The following is a 22804-nucleotide window of genomic DNA, read 5'->3' as shown; positions in this document are numbered from 1 at the left end:
CATGTTACACAGAGCCCAGCACCCAACCTGGTCATTCCTTCACCGTCTGAGGTTTTTCCTCTTTCTTTCAGCTCTCACATCTAGTCTTGTGGCTATCTTGCCCACCAGCATGCAGAGCGTGATGCAATCCCACTCCCGTGCCACACTGAGAACACCAGTTTGTTGGTAAAGCCAGGCGTGTGCCAGGTGTATTCTGGTCCGACTAGTATAAAGGCATTTTTATATTAATATAAATGTTTATATCTTCCTTACTCCACTTCTGACTCATAGCATATCTAGAGGACGAAAGGCATCACTGGACACCTTGTCTAGGCAAGCATTCCCAGCTCTTGGCTATGCTGGAAGAACAGCAATAACGAGAACAGTGGAAAACGTCTGGCTAAAGACCAGGTTAAAAGTCTCCCTGTCTTGCTGCCCAGCCCTATGGCAACTGCCTCACTTCAGTAAGATCTCCCAGTGCTGCTTGCCTGGCTTCTGGCAGCTTCTCTGACACTTCCATCATAAGCCTGGAGAAGTCTTCAAAATCCACCACAAAATAAGCAATGCATTAGTCCACCTTCCACAACTGGCTTAGTGAGTTGCCTGCAAGCCACAGGTTGGTTGTTCAATACACTAGATATCCAGAAGCCACTAGATATCTAGAAGCCTGCTAGCCAACTCTATGTACCTTATTAAAAAGACTGTGTTTATTAAAAATTTCCTGTCCAAAAGTGCAGAAGCAAGTATTAATAGCATTAAAGTGATGGATGTCTCTGTGGCATTTGTCCACACTTACCAACAGGAACTTCAGCTCAGCTAACAGCTCTGCATTTCAATACCCAGAAAGACTGGGACAGCATAACCTGGAAGCTTTCAGCTAACAGACCTGGAGAAGCACTAAGCAGATGTGCTGGTTTTAAAGCCAGCCAGCTCCACCAACAATGAATAAGTGACAATGTCGCCTTCTGCATTCCACCTGCACCTCTGGGTGGCCAGCCTGTGCTGAAGCTATCATTACAGCACTTAAAGAGGTGCCACAAAGATACTGGCTCATCAGTACCACACCCACAGCAACTCTAGGCCAAATTCAGCCTCGTCTTCCTGGAGGTGGGAGAGCGGTGCGGGACCAGCTAAGCACACCTCATCCCCTTGGCCAACCCCTTGTGATGGTCTGTCTGCAAGATGCGTATTCTGGTAACAGAGCTCTTCCTTTCTAAGCCAGGAAAAGGCTGAGATTCAGAAGGACTGCTTGAAGAAGTCCTTCCCTTTGTCGGTAAGTGGTTGGATGGGCAAGGCTATCTTTTACAGCAGTACTTGGTGGAGAAAGGAGTACAGAGACTTTTGATCAGCTCACATTGGGAACAGAGAGCAAGTAGAGTTACCGGTCAAAGCCACTGCTGTGATGCTGCAGCATCTCTCAGGATGGCACCATCCAGGAAGGATTCCTGGAGGCTCTTAAAGCATCTGTCAGAAACAAACAGATGTACCACAATGCGTCTCTCCTGTATGACCACATCTCTGATGGGATGAGTTCAATTCCTGCAGGAAAGGAGCTGTATCACTGGTTTAGCAAACCCTCGCAAAGCCCACTGCTCTGTGTCATGAAACACTCAAAGGGCATCTCGGCTCTCCAGGAGGGCAGAGCAGGGAAACATGCCAAAACCAACTGCAAGGGAAGAGCTTCATTACTAAAGAAAGACTAAAGCAAATCTTATTTGCTATGTGCTCGAGAAAGGTATTTGGCAGATAACATCTGACTGCACAGAGCACAAGCCTGCTTCCTTGCCTGTTTTAGCATACTATCTCTAACCTGCAGTCAAGCGTTTTCAGACAGGTTTGTCCATCTCTATTCTTACCACCCCCTAGTATTCTTTTTGCCACATGAAGCCACAAACTAGCAAGAAAGTAAGCCATGAGAGTTGGCAAAACACGTCCTCTGCAGAGAAGCAAGTCAATCTCTTGCTTATTTAATCCTAACGTGATGGTGCAGCTGGGCTTGTCCTCTTTGTGTCTCTTAAGAAAAATCACGTTTTTTACCTTTAGCTCTGCACTTCAGGTTGGCATATTTTAACTAACTGGAGCTAAGAGTCCAGAAAACTTGTGCTCTTATAATTTTTGCCTCTATTTATGTGCAATTCTTGCACATTTTGACAGTTACCTGTTCACAGCTGGCTCAACTTCTGACAAAGAAGTCTTCTGCACTTGGGACTGTCTGCTTGATCAGGCTTTTGCACCACAAAAGAGAAGAAAAAACTAAAACAATGGGACGTCACTAACACAAGAGCCAAAAGGTGACTCAGAAGGGTAAAGCCACTTGACTTGCTTTTGTAAACAAATCGATTTCAAGTATTGGGGGAGTGGGCGTGGAATTAAAGACTGTTAAGCATTGATCAAGATTTTACAATTCAAAGTTCAGAAAAGCAGTACAACAGAACCTGCTGAGTGCACAGACACAACCAGTCCTGTGCCATTTTCACATGTCACCAGTCAAAAATCTAATATTAGACCCACACACATCAATAGCCACTCCACACTAGCTTAGTAGGCCAACTACAATATTTTGTCCCTACCCTGCTTTGATCCTATCTGTTAAAGAAGCCTTTGGAAATCATAACCATAGGAGCCTTTACAGGGTTACCAGAGCTCAGAACCTTTAATATCTGCACACCAGTTTGGAGAGAGGGAGCAAGTGCAGAGCCATGGAGGATCTAAAACCAACAGTGCCTTATACAGAGCTCTCTGGCCAAGTGATAGAGCTTTTCCCCCCGTTTAAAAGGATCCTGGAACAAGGAAGAGTGGACTTCTTTAGTCCTCTGCCTCAAGGCAAGCATTTCCTCAATTAAAATACTGCATGGATTTTAGTTTCTGCAACTACTCCACAGGCTACAAGAGGACTAACTTTCTCCCATTATATTTATTCATTTACACTCGTCAGGCTGGAGAGGGCCACATATTTGACCTGTAGCATACACTCTCCATTCATACTGGCAGGCAATGAATATAACCTGAATTAAACAGAGAACATGCTACACAGCCTCAGCATGTGCCCAAATGCTGTGCAATCAAAGAATTATGTGTGTATCCCCCGCCCCTGCCCTTGCTAAAGTAATCAGAGCAGTAAATTATCCTTAGGGGCTCTATCAGATCAGGTTTCAAAGTTGATCATTTCCCTGCACAAGAACACAGGCTTAGCTTAAAACCAAAACAAAACATAAAAAGCAGGCACATTCTCCCCATTCTCCTAAGACTCTAAAGTTGCTGTGTGTTGCTTAAAATAAAATTAAAAAAACATACCACAACAACCCGCACTATCTGTGCTTCTCACATTGTGTCAGAATGAAAAGGCTTTAGCGCACTAATTCTACCCAAAATTGCATCAAGGGCATTTCACCAGTCCAGCAAGAAAATTGTGTCTGCATGGCCTGCCAGAGCTGCTGACAGCAGTCACAGCGAGCAGGGAAAAAAACCCAGTTACACAGCCTGTCCTCACACTCCCCTCTCACTCAGCACCGAAATGCTGACCCCTGTCTCCCTATGATGGGTAGCAACTTGCACTGTCATCCACTTGCTGAATTTTCAAAGAGCTGGTCTTTTCCCACTGTTTGGGTGACATACCCTTCAAGTTATTTTGTTATCTTCTCTCCATTCCCTCCCTTAAAACTTCCCAGCTCGTGATGGCAAGAGAGAGTTTAACCAGAGCAAGGCTGCAGATGCACGGAGCCATTACATGCCACTCTGCCATCCGCTACGCCCTTGTCTGCACCCACATGCCAGCATTTATCTCACACTCAGGCTGGAAGCTCCAGGGTGCAAGGGCTGCCTTTCTACTTTGCTGTTTGCACAACACATAGCACAGAGGCCTTCACACGCTGATAGGCTTCAGGTACTTTAACAGTACAAACAGGAGTTGTGCAATGCCCTGGGGGTTTCAAACAGCTTGTCTCTCTGTCCCTGCTTCTCATACCAGTTCTGCAAATGGGCAGTGAATATTTGTTTGTGCAAACCGTACCACTGTGTGAGGAGATCAGAGCTTGCTTCAGCCAGAAAGCATTCCTTGCAGTTAAGGTCCTTGGAAATCCCCTTGCAGAAGGAGTGCCTTGGTAAATCACACAGCCGTAATGCCATTCATCACTGGCATGATCAATTAAGGCTTGTGTTTTAGAGGTGCACAAAATATCCAGCCCTCTCCCCACTACAGAAGATTAGTCTGATTTGGCTTGGAAAAGGAATTTTACCCTTCTAAGTGAATCCTCCCAGACAAGTTCTTGAACTGGGAAGAAGCAGTCAGGATAAGAGTAAAATTCATTACACTTCTCACCTTTGCTGTTTTCAACAAAAGTCCTCACTACACGAAGCTGCTCTCTAGCCTGCACCAACGATGGGTCACCTCACAGAGACTCCCAGTGCCTGCTTTTTGCTCATCTTCATCTCCTCTTCTCCCACTCTTGGGGCTCACCTGTAGTCATGGGTGAGGGTGACACAAGACTCCTCCTTCCTCAGTCTGGCCAGGAGCGCTCCACCCTCCAGCTGCAGCCTGACCAGCCGTGCGTCTTCAAGAACGTTCTTCATCAACTGCCTATAATTCCTCAGCAGCACAGCTGCCTCCTGGAAGGATCACAAAAGTGAGATGAGCAGTTAGTGCAACCTACAGGCAACAACCAGTGCCCAGCCCAAAACACACACAAACCACATCTCACCTTGGCCCAACCTAGGAAAGAGGGAGGATGGTTGCCACAGCTGTTTCTCTCAAGCCTGTCAAGTCCAAAGTGATAAACAATGCTCCTTACGCTCTCTGTACCTTCCTCACCAGGCTAAAATTGAAACCCAATTCCTATCATTGTCCATACTCCATTTACTGGGCATAGAAATAAGCTTTCCAGCCTCATTTTTCACTCACAGCTAGCTCCTGCTGTTCTTAGAGCCTGGACCTGCATAGCTCCAAGCTGTGGGACAAGATGCATATGAAGGGTTTGCAGATATACACATGTATGCAGGAAGGCCCAGAGAGGCCACTACAATATCTTCCTTTGCTTTACTGTCAGGACCCTTAGTGCAGAGCTGGCAGCAATCTCCTACCACATCAGGGGTACAGCAGCTTCTCAAGAGTGGGGGAACATAATGATTGCAACAACACAGGCTCAGTCTTTGTACCCTCCTCTTCTTGTCTGCTTCTGTTTTGGAGGCAGCAAAGCGGGAACCACAGCACAGATTTGGCGTGGTGAACACTGTTATGTTGTCGCCTAACTTTATTCCAGGCCATTCAAGCCAACTTGGTGTGGCACAGCCTGAGGCAGCTGCTCAGCACTAGAGATGTCAAAGCTAGTACCAGCTACAGAGCTGTGGAGCTGCTAAGAATGCACTCCAATGCTGGAGCAAGCAGCCATCAGCAACAAGCACAGCTGAAGAGATCTCCTGGGTGACACTGAGGGATCAGAGAACCAGCTTCTACACCCAGTAGAGCCTTTATCACTTAATTTGGATTAGCTTCTACTACTCCCACTGTCCTGACAGCTCCGCAGTGACACACAGCACTCAGAATACCCTGCTACTAGAGTTTGTAAATTCAAAGCTAGGGCTTTTCTGCAGCCATCCAGCCTCCTTCTCTCTTCTGACTCAGGACTACCTCTAATACCAGGTGAGGGACATGCTTACCTCAGCTCTTTCTGGTAATTTTCCATGTTCCACTTTATGAATAGCTCCCTGGAGGAAGGCACAAGCACCTTGGCATCCTTGTAGCAAATGTTCCAGCTTCTACAAGAAGAAAGGACCAAGGCAGAGATTATGGTCTTACAGCTGACAGGAAAGCTGCCTTTTCAGCTTGCAGGTTAAAAGTACAGAAATCAAGAGAGGATCAAACACATTAACCCAAGGGTTCAATTAAACCATTTGGTGAGGCTGTATCAGCAAAGAGAGGCCCATCAGAGGCTTCAGATGCATCATGCTATACCAAGGCCTCTATGCAGACCTTATAAACTTGCATACTCGTGGCTTGTATGGGTCATGCTTTACAGAAAAGAAAACCAGTCCACTTATGTCCCACAATCTTCTACTATTAGCATGTCTTGTAACTTCCCACTAAGATGAATCATTATGCATGAATTTTGGAGGAACAAAACATAGAACGAGTACTTGGAATTTCTCTACTTTAAATCATTTTTCTTCATATTAAAAGTAGTGTAAATTAAAGATTAGGAAACTGTAAAGCTTCCACAATTAAGCACCTTAAACTACTGACAAATCTGAAAACCCTCTTCTGTTCGGCTAGAGGGGACTGGGGGGGAGACGGGGGGACGGACGACACCCAAACCCCCAAAAAACCCCAAACATTTCACAGGGGTTCACAAGACAGTACATTTTAGAAAAGTCAGTGATATAAAGCCTAAATACTGTCAGATGCCACCCTCTAGCCACTGAAATCAGAGAAGGGAGAAACAGCTATTCCAAAACAACCGCACTCGAAACAAAACAAAAAAGCAGCTGTTTGAATCTTTACTGAATTGAATTCCCTCCTCCCTGGAATGCTGGAACAGCCCCAGCAGTAACAGATTAGCAGGCAGGATGCAGGTGAGATCACCAAGACAGGAAATAAACTCTGTTTGCCACATAGCTGCAGATCTAAAGGGGTAGAGTATATGGGTCATTATCACACACAGTACATCATATAAATAGGCAACCCATACAGATTGATTCCTACACTAACTCCTTTTGGTAACATTTTGCATGTTAAGATGCAAGACACAAACAAGAAGTAGTCTGATATCATGCTCCTTCCTTCAAGAATGATCCTTCTGCACAGAGCGAGCACCTCAGCTCTCAAGCTTTTCTCAACTCAAGCTTTTCCCAACTCTGTCCAGAAAACTAATGCATAACCTCTTGCAAAGCTTCTCTGCTTTCTCACTGCCAAAGAAACCTCAAAGTCTCAAATTCAATCCTAGGCACCAAGATTAGGTTTCTGTAGCTCTACTGCATCAGCATGGGTTCATACTACTACTTTTGGATGCAAATTTAAAAAATAGCTTCTAAAATAATTTGGAAAAGATAAATTAACATTTGGCACATGCTAAGCCTAACTGCTGAAGTTTGCCACCAGCAACACAGTGGTGTTATCAATGATATCTTAACCTGCTTCAAATGCTGCAGTGGGCCACACAGCACTCTGGGCAGTGAGGTCAGAGCCAAAAGACCACTGAATCTTTTGGAAGCAGAAGTGATGGTTCTGTCATCCACTAGGGTGAGCAAGTCAAACTCAAAGTGAAGACAGCTGATTTGTGCGCAAATTTACGGAGATTTAATCCTGTCTAGTCTCAGTGTGCCAAATATCTCTCAATACAGCTTTTAAAGATTCAACAAGCACATGATCCACAGGACTTACGCCCCCTTCACAACATGAGTGTACACAGAGCCGAGCATTGGTGCCACAGATGCTGCCTTTGCAGACTTCTGGCAGTCTGCACATACCCTGCTGCATGGCCAGCAACACCTGCAGTCCTGCCACAGATCATCAGCATGTGCTGCACTGGTGCCTGCAGCACCCTTTGCCAGGGCTACCTTCTTTATGAACTGTGTCTGGGTGCTGCACTTTCAGGCCTTCTATCTCTGAGGCTTAATCTGGGTCAGCTCAAACATTTCCACAGAGTGGTCAGCCTCCCTGCACCTTGTGGTGGCTCTAATCCGCACCTGGGTAGGGTTCACTGTAGAGTTCTTGATCCATGACTCTTCTGGAGCAAAGCGTAAAGGTCAGACAGGATCATGGTACCAAGGCATACTCAAAACAGCCAAACAACAGAAAGAAGGAACGTATTGCTGGTGCTGCCTCCCACTGTTACCTTGGTCCTAAGACTCACTGAACGGAATCTGCACAGGGAGGCTTTAGTTTCCTTGCCTCACGTAGCCAGCTCTCAGAGGAATATGATGCTCCCCTGGGCTGAACCTTCTCTGTATTTTTAGTTTAGATGCTTTCTAAAGAGTTCTCGATGACAACTTTGGTAAATAAGTCAATTACATCTAAAGGAGGAAAAAGATGTCCCTAGAAGTATCTGAACTGATTATCAGGAACTTCCAAGTCTCACTCCTGCAAGGACTGCAGTTTTTACTAAGGAACTCCCAGCTTGGTCTGGGGAACCTGCTCCAAAACCAACAAGATCTAACTATTTTTATTTTGCTCAAGTTCTTGATTGTTAGTTCAATGGCAACATGATACTAACACCTTCTCCTGAGGTTAGTCTGCCCTTAAGTCTCTGAGTATAACCAAAGTGAACTGCCCCACTGTGTATCACAACAAAACAGGATTCTGTTTCAGATTTGACCATATTTTGAAGGGAAAGAAGAATTAATGCAGTTCATGCAGATGAGTTAAAACCTAAAATTTTAGTTCCTGCAGTCATGCCAATAGGCCATAATGTGCATCCATTTTATGAAGACAGTATTAGTATTCTTTCGATAACAGAGATTCATTCGCATACATAGCTATTACAGGAACCACTGTCTTTTAATGCTTGTAGGTTCAGCTGTTGACAGGCTCCTCTTGCTTCAATTCTGTTACCATACCATTTCTTCTCTCAAATACCAAAGAATACAAGACATCCTACTCACCATGCGGAAGCTTAACCAGTCCCGGTGGCAGTAAGGGAAGGTCCCATCCAGTTCTAGAGGCAGCTGTGAGCTGTCTATGTGCTTATGGAGGGATTTCATGGAGGTGAGAAGTTCAAACTGCACAGGAATAGAAGAAATAAAAGCACATTTCCATTAGAGTGCGAGTACTGGAGGAGGAGGGGAAGGTTAACAAAAGACAGGATCCTTTATTTCTTTATCTATCTTGCATAGAAACAAGGCACACAGCGTATATCTGCAATATCACTACAATATGAAGGAGGGAAAAAAAAGTCAATTCAATATTAGAGCTGGTTGCTGTACAGCTTAGTGGGCGAACCCTGAGGTAATGCAGGCCACAACATGCTGTTTCACCAAGTATAACATCTGTGATGGAAGTTTGACAGCAGCCAGCCTTCTCCAGAGCCAGTACCTCCTAGTACAAGCAGAGCAACTCCCTCATATGTTCCCATGTAGTGCTGCAATTTGCATTTGTCTGGAGAGTCTGAGAGGTTAAATCCAGCTCCCAGCTTCCCCATCTCACTTCCTGGAAAAAGAGTCTAACAGAGCAGCCTCTGCCCTACCTCCAACTCTCCACGCATCACAGCAGCTCTTTGCTCCAAGTGTTTCCTGGATCTCAACACAGATAACTTGCCTTCTGGGAGTCTGTAGGACCTCAGAGCATTTTTATACTCACCAGAGAAACAGACAAGTGCTCCTGCAGGTACATGGAAGCCAGCCCAGACACAGAAACTCAGGTGCAGACGTTTAACCCCTCCACACACACACCGTTAAGTCTCCACCTCCTTACAAAATAGTGATGATGCTTCCAATTCCTCCTGCACGCCTGTGTCTCTATTAGCCTTTGCTCTGTTCCCTCCTACACACTTTGTAATTGTTCAATGTGTTTAATGTCTTCTGTAGCTCTCCCTGCATGCACACACCTGCAGCCCCCTTTCTGACTTCAAATTCTTCCACATGGGGGCAACGAGGAAATGGACTAATAGCATTTGTTATTCTTAAGCCTTCTGAGGCAGCACACCACACACACAGCAAACCTGATGCTATTCACAGTGTCTTCATCCACAGGAGCCAAAAGGGAGGTCCTGGCCTACTCTGAAGTCTACAGGGTTTCAGCAGGCACAGAAGTGCCATCCACTCTTGTAGCTTATAACAGTCTTAGAGCAGAGGGAGATAATAAGATGCAGTCTCATGCTCTATTCACTCACCACAGAGTGGCTGAGAGTCTACATTTTTTATACAGCTATGGAATACTAAGGCAGATTTACTTCTAGTGGGGGTGTTCAGTGATGTTGTGATGATTTTCCCTCGTCCATTAGCACGTCCTGTTAGTCTTCCCAGACATTTCAGCTACAAAGGGAACCTCACACACATAACCATCTCCTCTTCCCCCTCTCGCAAAGTGCTCTCAGCCACTGACAGCAGCAGCTATGAGGACAGGAAACACAAGATATGGAAAATCCAGGAAAGCAACAAGTACCTTCAAAGGATGGAGTTCAGGATTTAGCCTAATGTGATCTCTTCCTGACCAGGGATTTCCCCCTTTTTAACAGGAGAACGTGAAAAGCATCTCTATTACTGTTAATTGTGCAGAGCTCCTGCATACAGCTATCCATGTTCCCAACAAACCCTGGGTGTCTTGAGGGCCCCAGCAGACTGACATAATTATGGCGCAAATGTCACCGATGGACTTGGCAATAAACAGAGCATGACAGAGATCTGTTCAGCTCACATAAAGTTTACAACCCTATAAATACCACACCCGTAGGAGACCACAACCATAAAATTCAGAGAACAACTAGAGATTTCATGTGAGAATAAACATACATCAGCGGACAGAGAACTTGCTGTTCAGAGAGTTAAATAAAGGATATCAAGAGCTCCCCAGCAACCCCTGGATGAACGGTTCCATTACCTGCCCTGCTGGTGGCTTCTCCATCCGAAACGTCAGATCCCTTTCAACCAGAAGCAGTACTCCATGAATACAGTGAGGATCTATGTCCTACAACAGAACAGAGCACAAATCCATTACCGATCTGCCTGGGATGCTAAGGAGAATGTGCCATACCAGGTTTGTACAGGAGATTGCAATTTATCCTTCAAAGGTATTTATGAAGCCTGGAAGGCAGGCACCAGGTGTAGGGAAGGCCATTCTACAGAGCATGAAAGCTATGTCTGAAGGTAGTTTGCTTCAGATCAACTAGTCGTGCAGTATTTAAGGAAGCAATGAAAAAGGTCAGGTCTTGGCCGTACTAAAAATGCTCTGACTTCTACACAAGGAAATGTGTCAGGGGAAAAAGAAAGAACCATGTTCAACGTCCAAGTTTTTTCTTCATAACTGTCCTGGTCACTTCTCCTAACTGAACAGAAGTTTTTTTTCCCCCCACAGTGCCAAAAAAGTTGTCTTGTCTTTGCTTACTGCCAACCCACAATCAAGGGCTTGCATCCTGTTGCTACTGTTAAACCAACCGAAATTCCAAATATAAGGGATGTCTGGCAACTGTAGTTCAAACTCCGTGATCCAGGAGCAGCTCTCCAATTATAGAACCACTCTACAGGGAAGTGAGAAACAGGCAGAGAGCAACAGCAGGAAGAGGGAAACATAGCAGAGAGATCCAGACCATGGAGTCAGGGCCCACTATATAAGTGATGCCTGTACCAGGACAGCAAGGAGAACAGCCATTTAAGCTGTTGTTCCACATGGTTAAGTAAGAGCCATCCTATCTAGCTATCTCCTAGATGGTCTTTGCCTTTGCAAAGATCTCAGAAACTGTCAAGCAACAAACCCTTTCTGGTATTGCTCGACCTGCAAGGAACTTGCCACACAGCAGGCCATGACAACAAGAGAAACCTGTTTAAATAAATGGCTCCAGCAGTGTTTAGGGTTAAATATCTGACATGAGCAACAGAGTCAGAGGCAAGTGGACCAGCAGAGACTGAGCCACCTAACCTGACACTGGGCCCAGTACAGCAATTAAGAAACAATGCCAACACAAGAAGACCCAATTCTGCAAGTGAAAGCAGCAGCAGAGATTCCAGAGCAGAGGAAAAGACCTTTCATTCATCTAGTCCGAAAACAGGATCCTTTTGAACAGGCAGGAAAAAATCCCAGCTGAAACACCTTCCAAAACCATGAGAGGTTTCTAAGTCTTCTCAAATCCCTTTCTCCAAAGCAAATTCTTCACACTTTCACTGCTACTTGAAGACTGATCAAAAGGCCAAGAAGAATTTATTGCCTAATTAGGCTGTATTAGCCAAATACTGAAGCTCATCTGAAGAAAGGATGGGAAGGTATTACAGCTGTATCAGCAGCTCTGAATTTGACTGCTAGAAAGTACTGAAAGGTGAAGACTAGCCACATTTTCAAGACAGATCATGGCACTAAATAAATTTATTCTTTCACAATGCCTCTTCTACTCCAACAGTCATGAGATGTACAATCTGAGTGAGGGATAAAAGGTAGTGATGGTGTAACACGAGGTTACAACAACAGCCAAAACACTCACTCACTTGTTTGTTACTCCTGAAAATAGAAACTGAAAAACCTTTCACAAATAAAGCTGTCAGGGGAGAGGTTCAGGGTTTTCCAGTCCAAGAAGAGGTAATGTTTCCAAAGAAATAAAGTTTTTTTCACCATATTTTTAGATTTAAACAGCTGAAGTCAGTCTCATCCAGCACTGATGGGGCAATCCAAATTGACTATAACAGTTTACAGGAGTGCCTTGGGAGACAGGCAGAGCTGGAAGCAGCAGGAGGCTACTTGAGGAAGCTTTCCCGCAGCCTTCTGCACAATCTCTTACCGCCTTTGCTAACAAAACCAGCTATCTGGAAGCAAAGAAACAGAGTCCCACACATGTAAGTGGACTTCTCACCTCCCAAAACAGGCACAGCATGGACCGTGTAGAATAGAGGGGCATCAACAGGAGCTCAGAAAGCACCAGGGTAAATACCCATCCCTTTGTTATTATTCTTTAAAAAGAGAATTAGATACTTTCTTCCACCTTTCTCAGACTGAAGTTTCAAACAGTCTTCTGGCTTCCTGACCCAAATGGAAGCCCATGGTCAGACTTAACATCACTGGCACAGTTTGAAGCACAGGCCACCAGGAATGCCTGTGCAGATAGGACAGTCCCCAGATACCATGCTCAATCTCAGAGTGGCCACTTCTAATGGAGTAGTAGGAGGTCCCTGGTCTTCAATGTCAGACCAAGGTCCTCTGTACTTCTGCACTAACAGGGCATGTAAATATACCCCTTGAACAGAAAGGTTTGCACAGAATTTTTCTGCTTTGAACTCCTACTGTATTTCTGTCTTCATAAACAGACTCTTCCCTTCCCAATCCAACACACAGATGCAGCAGATTACAGGATCAAGCCTTCGCACTGATATGCGAAATTCAAAAGACTCTTGCTCTGTAAAGACTCAGGCAGAGGGAAATCCCAGATACCTGTTCACTGAAGGCCAGCACAAGCATTCTACTGTCCATTCCCTGCCTGCTCCCTGGGGATCAGGACCCTGCCTGACCAAGGGATCAGCCCAGCACTACTGAGCAGCAAAGATCCTCTGAACAGACCCCATAGCACAGAGCTTACTGGTGACAACCTGTAACCAAACATCACAGCAGCATTTACCTCTGCAAAAATCCTTGCTCCAAAGCATCGTTATGCAGCTTCCCACAGGAACAAGCATGATCTATTCTTGCAGCACATACGCACTGTACATTTCCCCTCACCTCCATACAAAGCTGCCAGAGTTCCTCCTTGTTCCTTCCTGAGTTAGCTCTGCTGCAGTGCTTTATTCTGTCCCTGCTCCCTCTGCTCCCAGTGCTGTCTGGGACAGAAGGATTTCCCAGCCACCCATACTCTAAAACGGAAGGGGGAAGAAAGCCTTGCAGAACACAACTCCCCCCACCCTGAAAGCAGAGAGGATGAGCAGCTTTTACTAGTTTACTAGATGACTAGACAGACCAAGTGACTGTCTCCCAGTGCTGTAGGGAAAGCTACCTGCAAGCACCAAAAGTTGTTTATTAGCACTTTAAAAGTCCGTTCATGCATTTATTCCGTAAAGATGGAAGAGTGGAGTAAGTATTTCCTCAGACTGACAGATCTTGACCCAGAAACTTGTGGTATCAAAGTCTTCCCTCCCCAGGGAGGTTCTCTAGGGTTAATAGATCCAAGCACTGCAGCAGGAAGGGACTCTGCATTAGGTCATCCCATCTGTGCTTACCCACTGTGAAGCAGTGCTCCTCACTGCTCAGGAGGAAAACGTCCCTTCAAAATCAAACAAGCAACACTGGATCTCAACATTTAACAGATTCCACCCACACCATTATAGTAGGCTTCACAAAAGCCATGTAAATAACATCCTGTTAAAGTGGAGAATAGAACAGCAGAGAAATGAGCTACAGAGAGTCTGCCACAGATACGAGACACTGGGAGATGCGTCAGGGATTTCAGAAAGGACCCCAAGGAGATGATCTGCTTTGTGACCTTACAGGCACAACATACAGTCTGTGCTTCTGTATCCACCAGCCAGCAAACCTTGCTGTGCTCTAGAAAGCCTAGCTTGCCTCACTGTAGTTGCAGTCAGTTTTCTGCATTTATCCTTGTTTCAGAGCAGATGAGAGTACTGCCATGGGATCCCAGAGATAAATGCTAAGGATCTCCAAAAGGCTCAGAGGAACCAGGGGATTATTCCTGTGCCATAACCAGATGATGAGCTAGCTAACAGGTCTTGTTTACAGAGTCTGCGGAAGAGTCAGGGTAAGGACTGAAAAACCACAAGCAGAGTAATCAGCCTCTGTCAGTTACTGGTACCTGGAGCACAAACTCAGCTCCAGCAATCTGTCTTGCAGCACATTAATCCCTGTTAACTAACTGTTGCACCACCCTGAGAAACAAGGTACTCGGAGCCAAACAGCCATCGCAGCAGGATATTAGAGAGGCACTGCAAAAAACCTTTCCCCCAGCCCCTCTTTTCAGAGGGTAGGAAACTTAAGGTTAGAATGGCTTTATTCCTGCCATGCTTGGATGAGAGTGGGGTCCCAAAAAGCACATTGCGTCTCAATGTGTTGCCGATTTCCAAATCATTCCACTAAGACACAACGATGCAACCATGGGCAATGAAACACTCAAAAGCATTAGCAAGCCCACTGCCAGGTGGGCACGGCATAAAAAGAGAAGATAACTTCCTTGTTACCTCTGCAGAACTGACCAGAGCACCAGATTACTTCACCAGAGAGAACGAGCACACTGATAGAGCTCACAGCTCCACCCAGCCCAGGAAGCAGGAAGGCAGACCTCTGACTCAGCCTCCAACTCTCAGATGTGGCACTGAAGCACATAAACCGCAGAGACACCAGGTTCATTAAAACATTGCCCCGTTCCAGTTTGCAGAGTTTGAGCCTGAAGAGACCTAAGCTCTGATTTAAAAGGAACACCTGCTTCAACAAGATTAGTCATAGCTACAACCCAGCATCTCCTTGGCTTTCTAACAGCAGCAGATAGCTTCTATCTGGGAGCAGGGGCAACACAACACACTTGCTTTCCAAGTGACTGATATGAAAGCCTTTGACCTGAAGCAATATAGAGTTACAGCATGTCCAATTCCAATCATTCACCTACAGCCACATCAACAGCTGCACATGCTCTTCCACCTGGCATGACAAGCAGTGTCCTTCCCTTCCCTCTGCAGCAGGGAGAAGCCCGTCTTCCTCCCTTCTCCGTTGCGGGCGTATTTCACAGCCTCTCCAGGCAGGGGACAACATCTCCAAGCACGATAATTCATGACAGCCTTTAGACTTGGGTACAGGCTGCTCAGCAGAGACAGAAGCAAATTTGGAGGGGTGGGGAGGGGTGTTCTCCCCTAACTCAGACTTGCTTAGGCTTTTTGCTTTGTCTGCAGTCTGGCAAGTCCAGGTCATCCTCCTAAAACAGGGCTGGGTGTATAACTCCACCTCCCAAAGCCAACTGAAAGCCAGGTGGCAGATGGAGACATAAGCAGCAGATGGAGATGTAACATGCAACCAAGACAGCAAGCCAACTAGTGTTCCTTTGCCCAAGCTCAAGGCTCACCTGCAATATGCTGAACGCCTTGAAGAGAGCAGGAACCGGTGAACAGCGACGAGCATCCACAAGAACAGTTAGACCCAAAGCCTGACATTCTGGTCTGGAAGGACAGAGAAAAAGAGGTCACATTTGTCACCAATGAAAATCAACAAGACCATGGAAACAGAACCTGTAGTCATGACAGGGTGAAAAAAACCCAGTACAGTATGGCTCTGTAAGGACAGGGAACTAACTGGCCACCTTCTCCTATCCAAAATATATACATGGAAACCACCTGGATTGCTCAGTTTTTACATTTGCTATTTCCACCTGAAACTTCCATTTCTCCAATTCCTAGTATACATCTCACTGATAGCAAAGGTGCTGATACCCACTCTGGGTAATCCACACAGGAAAACCAGTCCTTCCTAATTGCATTCAGGGACAAGCTTGGTCTTAGCCACGCTGCTTCACAAGAACAGCCATTCTGGATCAGACCCAAAGCCTATCTTGCCCAGAATCAGATATGAAGGGAGAAGCACAAGAAACAAAGCATGAGCAGCAGAAGCTTTCTCATGGGCTAAGTCTGCTCCCTTTATCAATGGTTTAAAGGCTTCAAAAAAAAAAACAAAACAAAACAAACCCAAAAAACAACCAAAACAAAAACCAAAAACAACAAAAAACCCCAAACCCAAATGAAAATGACATTAACAGAAAGTAAGTTTTACCTCTTATTAGTTTAATCATCTAAAAGTGAAACAAAGTCTCAGTAAAGCCTGAGATGAGCTGGGGGGGGGGGTGTGAAGAGTCTGTCATAGTGAAAGGAAGAGTAGCAGCCGCAAACTCCAGCCTGCAGACTCCAAAACCAATTGTCAGCCAGACATCAAGGCAGATTTTCTCAACCCTTGAAGATCCTCCCTCCCTCTCAGCTTGGAGGCCTGGCCCTAAAATATCATGTCACAATGCTGTATCACAGAGCTGCTGCATGACTGCCCCACCATAGCTCCCAAATCCCATTTTCTGAGCTAATGAAGGATAGCGAGAATGGCTTGGATTCATGGCAATGCAAGAAAACATTCAGTATGTACCTAATCCTATCACGCCATGTACACAAGGCGCATACAGAATAGCCAAACTGCTTACTGAATATGAGCCAGTCCACCCTAGCAGGAGATCCCCATCTGTACAGTTTCAGGACTGTCTGGACCAGGTTCCCAGGCCAATAAAGTCAACCCGTTCCATTCGCTGCCTCAGCTTCCACCCCCCCAAAAGACAAAGCAGACATGGCAGCAGTGCCCACCCTGTCAGGCCAAGAGTGTCAACAAACCTTGGGATGCTATGCAAGTACAGAAGAAGGCGTACAAGCTCAGTTGTATTGCAATGTGGGTTTAACCAGGCTGTGTTCCTTGTTGTTATTATGGCTACTGCACGTCCTGATTTATCTCTGGTACCTGTAAAAAGAGGGGGGGGAAGTCACACAAGGACGTCAACAGAGCCTGGTTCCAGGTGTGTATGCCTCATATTCCCCTACTACCACCCCACTGCCTTCCTGGAAATGCTCCATAGAACTCAATATAGCGTATGGTGCAGACTGTGGTAGGCTATAAACACACGTCCAAAGTACCCAAATGCTGCCCCAGAGCGAAGTAGTTGAGCTCTGCTTGTCTTTCTCTCATAGTAGTATTAAATTTGGACTGCTCTCTTCTACCCAAACACACATTCTTCATAAAATATGGCTGAAGTTGGCTAATGATAACCCAACCTTGTGAGAAAAGCAAGAATCTCATAAACTCAAGATAAATAATCTCACCTCCACTTATTTTACAATATTCACATTGCTGTCAGACCAGAGAACGCAGACAGGTTTGCAGAACAACATGCGCTACCTAATGAGACTAGGCACGGACGCTGCAGGCTAGGCCTAGCACATAACCAGACATCTCCTCCTGGGACCAAAGCCCCGGAGCAGGAGCCCAGAGCTCCTCCTCAGAGGCTCCTCTTGCCTGCCTACAGCTCTGACAAGGGCAGAGTCAGTGCCAGGCTTTCATTAGTTTCAGAGGTTGCTCAGTGCCTAGGAAATAGATAAGGCACAGTATGGGCAACAAGGCTGAGTTGTGATAAGTTGAAAAGGGAGAAACCCCTCTGCTTCAGTTAGCCAGGACAACAGTTCTCTGCCCCTGCCTTCCAAAAGCCAAGAGACACAGCTTTTCACAGGAACCAAGCGCACTCTATGGGCGCCCAAAACTAAATGATAGTCTGGCTTTGGCTTTAGCCACAATGTGCATCAAGAACTCTGAAGAGGAAGACATTAACAGGGCCATTTCTGGGATTACATCCAGCCTCCTCTCCAGATGCAAAGGAGAGGTAAAGAACAGGTAGACACACCACTTCAGAGATCCATAGCTGCCTCTGTCACTCAAAAGCAAACAGTGCCTGTGGAGTGAGCCTGCTCAAGTGACTAGCGCTCTGCGCTCACACATGTCACCAGGAAGGTACGTGATTTGGAGAACAGTGGGGACTACACCTCTATTGTGTGAAAAGTAATTCACAAGAAAGGGAGCCATTTTCTGTCATACAAATTGTATGAGAGAGAGGGGGAAAAAGTCCCAAGCTCAAAACAAAAAGAGAGGCTTAGAGAAAGATATGTCTTTCTGTCTCTTCTGAACTTTATTGCTACCACAGAAGATACCGTCCTGGATCACCTCTCTCCCCATCCCAGGGACAAGCATGTGAGTTGACAGGTAAAACAGATACAGATGGACAGCCACAAGCACAGAAAACTGTCCTGGTGTGATCTCAATCTGTCACTTGGACATGACTTGAGTAAGGGCCACAGACACAGATGGGCATCATTTAGAAGCAGGGCTTTCTCCCCTCCAGGGACCAGAACTGTGACACAGGCTTTCTCCTGCTAACAGCAGGGACAAAAATCTTTCATCGTCTGTGTGATTCAGGAAGAGTTTTATTACTCCTGAAATATGGTATTCTGGGCACTGTATAATCAAAGAGCTGGAGAGGAATTAAAAAAAACCTTATTAATATACCTTGTTTCATAAGCTAACAGGATCATCAGCAAATAAAAAAAAAAAGCAAAGCACCCAATTACTAGAAAAATGGCCCAATAACCAGGCTCAGTAAAAATTTTCTTACTCTGAAGCAACATCTTTTCTCCATCAGGGAGGCTGGGCATCACCAGAACTTGATTAAACCTTGAACTTCCATATAGGAGCCTGGGAATTGCCTAACCAGGTCAAAAAAGCAACCACAGCCACCAGGACTAGGTCTCCAACAGTGGCATAACCACATGATTCAAGAGCAGAATGCAGAATTGAAACTCTTCTGAAAGGAAAATTTCTTCCTAATTCCATCAGCTACTAGTTTATTAGCTCTCATTCACTATTCATTATAAAAGTTATTCTTTCTAATGCAATTATTGTATCACTATCAATGTCTAACATAAAGCATTTAACTGAGTGGTGAGTGCATTCCTTCAGGTGTGAGGATTGCCCACTGAAATCCAAAAGGAGACATGCGAGAGAAGAGGTGTCAGTCAAATCCAATACTGCTTCTACAGAAAACCTCATTCCTCCCTTTGGTGAAAACTCCTTTGGAAGTGGTATCAAACCCAAACCTTGTTTCTTCAATGCATTTCAAGGGCACATCCCTTCATCCCATATTCAAATGCATTTGCCTTGTTTAACAGTCGTATATTATGACAGGAATCCATGACAAATGAAACAACTAGAGCACTAGATCGCATAGTCAGGCTTCTACAATAGCATGGACTATAAGCTTCTCTTAAAGACCCCTCTCTCGAACCCTGTAATTTTTTGGCTGTTGTATACACCCTGAAACATCCAACTTGATCAGCAGATCAGAAGATCAGAAATCCTCCTTTAGAACTTGTTCTTAACAGTTTACCTACCAAAGCAAAGTTACATGTTTGAATATACCATAACTCTGCCTTGCACTGGGTTTCTCCTTTCACCTTTTTCCAGAAGACTGGAGAAGTCTTACTTCCCTTTCCTCTTTCCCTGCACAAAGGTGTTTTCACCTCACTCTCAATCATCTTATGAGATAAACAACCTTCCAGTCTCTTGCCATAAGACATCCAATTCATTTACAAGAAAGGGCTGTCACCCTTTTCTGCACCACCTCCAATATTCACCATTTCCTTTTAGAACAAAGGCATCAGAACAGCCCAAACTATTTGAGAGGTATCACCAACAAGTACAGAGAGGTAAAATCACCTTCTTAGTCTGGCTAGTCATCCCCCTTTGACATCTAAGGCCAAAATTGGTCTTGCAGCCCCAGCACCGAGTGCAAAATCGCTGTGCTGCCTTTCTACTCTCCTTCCCAATTTCTCCACACTGCACAGGTCTGCCTGACCTATTCTCTGCTCTCTGGCCAGTTTTCAAATCATACACAGCTCGTGAGCTGACTGAATGTAGCTATCTTCCTGCCTTACACTAGACAACCCTCTCACTGGCTGCGGAAGGAGGCAAGCCCCCAGGGGCTGCTTACACAGACACTACCAAACGGCTGCTTCACACTGGAGAGGTAGATCTCGCTTCCTCTGCTTTACTTCATATTTGGTTAAACACAAAAGGCCTCTTGTGTGGGCCCTGCGCACCAAGCAATCCTGGCTGCTCTAACAGCTTCAGCTTTGTTTACCATTCTGCCAATATTTGTCCCATGCAGAAGTTTTATCTGCAGAAATTTGATACTTACTGCTGTATCAGATGCAAACACAGAATAACGTTTGACCTGCAACTGATCTTGGCAGAACAATTCTGGGAAGTCCTCCCTTCACAGCTAATTTTGTCATCTGCTGTTTAGCTACACTATCCCACACATTGCTCATCCACACTTCATTGGGATATTCCTTTCAACACTATGTGTCATGAAATCAAATGTTTTCTAAAAATCTATTATATCTAGGCAGCTACATTTAATCAACCAAACTTCTAATTACCAAGAATAAAACTGGTTTTACAAGAGCACTGTCAAATAGCATCTTCTACACTCCTATCCTTTAATTACCTACCAAGTGAATCAAGTTCCTATTGTTTCAACCAGGTCTGTCAGGCCCACCAGCTCATCATTAGCTGCACCCTCACTCCTCTCTTTTTGAACTAGTGGTATGAGCCCACAGATTTGGCATTTCTGACTCATACATGCTTGGCTAACATTTTGAGACTCCTGGGAGCAAGTTAACACTACTTTCATGAGAGAGAAGTTCTACTTCCTGTCTTTCCCATCCAGAAACTTTAGAGGCTTCAAGAAGTGTTGCTTCTGGAGAGGTTTGGGGCAAAAGAAATGGAATCGGCACTGGTCTGCAGCGCTGCAAGCAGAGGCTCATCTCCCTTGCCCTCCTACAAACTACGCTTCCCAGACACATTCTGGCTCAGCTACTTACCAGGCAGGCAGGCAACTCCACTCTTGAGCACTTCTGGATTTACATCCTTGACTATGGTAGGTGCAGACCGACCACCCCAGGCAGCCCCAGAAGCTGGGGATGTCGGGGGAGTAATAGCTGTTGAGGTTTCCTCCAGAGCACTGACTTTACTCACTGGTTTCAACACATCTGTGCCAGTTGCTTCTTTTCTCGTCTCTGCCCCTTCTGACACCTTCCCTGTAAGAAAAGCAGCAGTCAGAAGCCTGAGCAGAGCTCCACCCAAAAGGTCCCAGGCAAATACCAGATTGGGCAGGGACATGCCCCCAGCCCCAGCACTCTGCAGCTCCTCCAGTCCTCATGCTAGTAGCATGCATGTTCCAAGACTGGTTATAACATTAATACTACTGTAATTCTAAAAAAATAAACTAATTTATTGTGAAGTTTGCAAGTTACAAAAACTCAATCAGATCAGGATTACTGTAGTCAAAGTCATTTTTAAAGGTAACATATCAAGCAGTACATGCCTGCTCACAGCCTGAAAGTCTGGCGTGGTGCAAGTTCCTGGCTCAGCTCCAGCATGCTGAAGTGATAAACCAACTTCTGACAGGGAGAGCTGCTCCATCAGAGCAGAATTACTCCCCCAACACCACTTTCAGATTAGTTCCTGAAAATATAAAGTCAACTCGAGGCTAACAAATCAGCTGGAAATTAGCCAAAGAGACCTTGTTCTGCTCATCCAGACTTTTTTAATTAACAGTTAATGTGAAAGTCAGAAACCCATTTTAAAACCCTGAAGAACAGGATGATTACACCAATCAGCTCTGTTTGAGAACTGCAGAAAATGCTTCCTTTGCCTGACACCTCAGCTCTAAAGTACTAGTTATCAGAATCAGTGAATTCTAAAATTAAATATCTTAGCTACTACATGAAAAATAACACTAGTTTTATCAAGCTTCAATTTTCATGTAAAAGTAGCTGGAGAGAAGAAAAAAAATACCTATTGTATAAGAAGTATTATTCCCCATTTTCCAACATTATAAGAATTAGAAGCCAACAATACATCTTCAACAATACATCTTTAGCATCCTAAGTGCACAGCTAGGCTACACCGTTTGGCAAAAAGATGTACTGAAGAACAGGCTATACTTCGCTGCAAATCCTGATACTTCAATATCTACCAACAAAAAAAAAAATCAACCTTTCTTTAGGAAAATAAAAGAGTGGAGTATTTATTTGCTTGCTATGAAGTCAGACGTTTTAATTGCTATTTAAAATTGACTTCAACCATCCTACCTTCCTGCTGCATCAACAATGCTGACACTTGACTCAGTTTATTTACTAACAGATTCCAATACTTCATTAAAGAGCAGGACCAGGAACAAAGCAGTCCTTGAAGTGGCTTTCAATACAAGTTTTAGAAGCAAAGGAGATTTACAGGTTGAGGCTTAGCCCAAACTATTTTCAAAATTGCTAAAGTGGGTGCGAGAAGTGCCCTGAGCAGCATGGCTCACTGAGCAAAATTATCCGACAGTGGGGGGAGAAACTAGGAGGGGCTCCAGAGCTCTACACCATCGAGGCCGTGATGGAGTAGCTGCTCATTACTCTTTGGTAACACCCCTCAAGGGAGCATCCCTGGGACCCAGCTTGGCATCTGCTGCATTTGGCCACATAAGCTGCTGCAATGGCTTCAAGGCTCTGCACAGTTCTGGGACATGTCAGAGCTCAGTTCTGTTCCTAGTACTACCTCAGCCTCCACTTTCCAGTGATGCAA

At 45.1% G+C, this 22804-nt stretch overlaps 1 protein-coding gene across 5 annotated transcripts in view; it reads right to left on the bottom strand.

The window, feature by feature from the left end:
* The window catches only part of PLEKHG4 (pleckstrin homology and RhoGEF domain containing G4), a 90452-nt gene that overhangs the window by 39098 nt on the left and 28550 nt on the right, over window positions 1-22804 (bottom strand). For all 5 annotated transcript variants that reach the window (XR_011326557.1, XM_069793872.1, XM_069793876.1 and 2 more), the window contains exons 4-10: window positions 21055-21270; window positions 16963-17086; window positions 15663-15756; window positions 10505-10591; window positions 8572-8688; window positions 5632-5730; window positions 4436-4584 (exon numbers count right to left, since the gene is read on the bottom strand). Coding sequence is in view for 4 of the 5 variants with exons in the window: in XM_069793872.1 (XP_069649973.1) it covers window positions 4436-4584; window positions 5632-5730; window positions 8572-8688; window positions 10505-10591; window positions 15663-15756; window positions 16963-17086; window positions 21055-21270 (886 nt within the window). In the remaining variant the exon portion in view is untranslated. The remainder of the gene's footprint in view (window positions 1-4435; window positions 4585-5631; window positions 5731-8571; window positions 8689-10504; window positions 10592-15662; window positions 15757-16962; window positions 17087-21054; window positions 21271-22804) is intronic.

The sequence above is a fragment of the Haliaeetus albicilla genome, chromosome 10 (assembly GCF_947461875.1).
Source record: "Haliaeetus albicilla chromosome 10, bHalAlb1.1, whole genome shotgun sequence".
Taxonomy (NCBI): domain Eukaryota; kingdom Metazoa; phylum Chordata; class Aves; order Accipitriformes; family Accipitridae; genus Haliaeetus; species Haliaeetus albicilla.
Note: the sequence above shows the minus strand (reverse complement) of the source record. Positions and strands in the feature narration are given on the sequence as shown.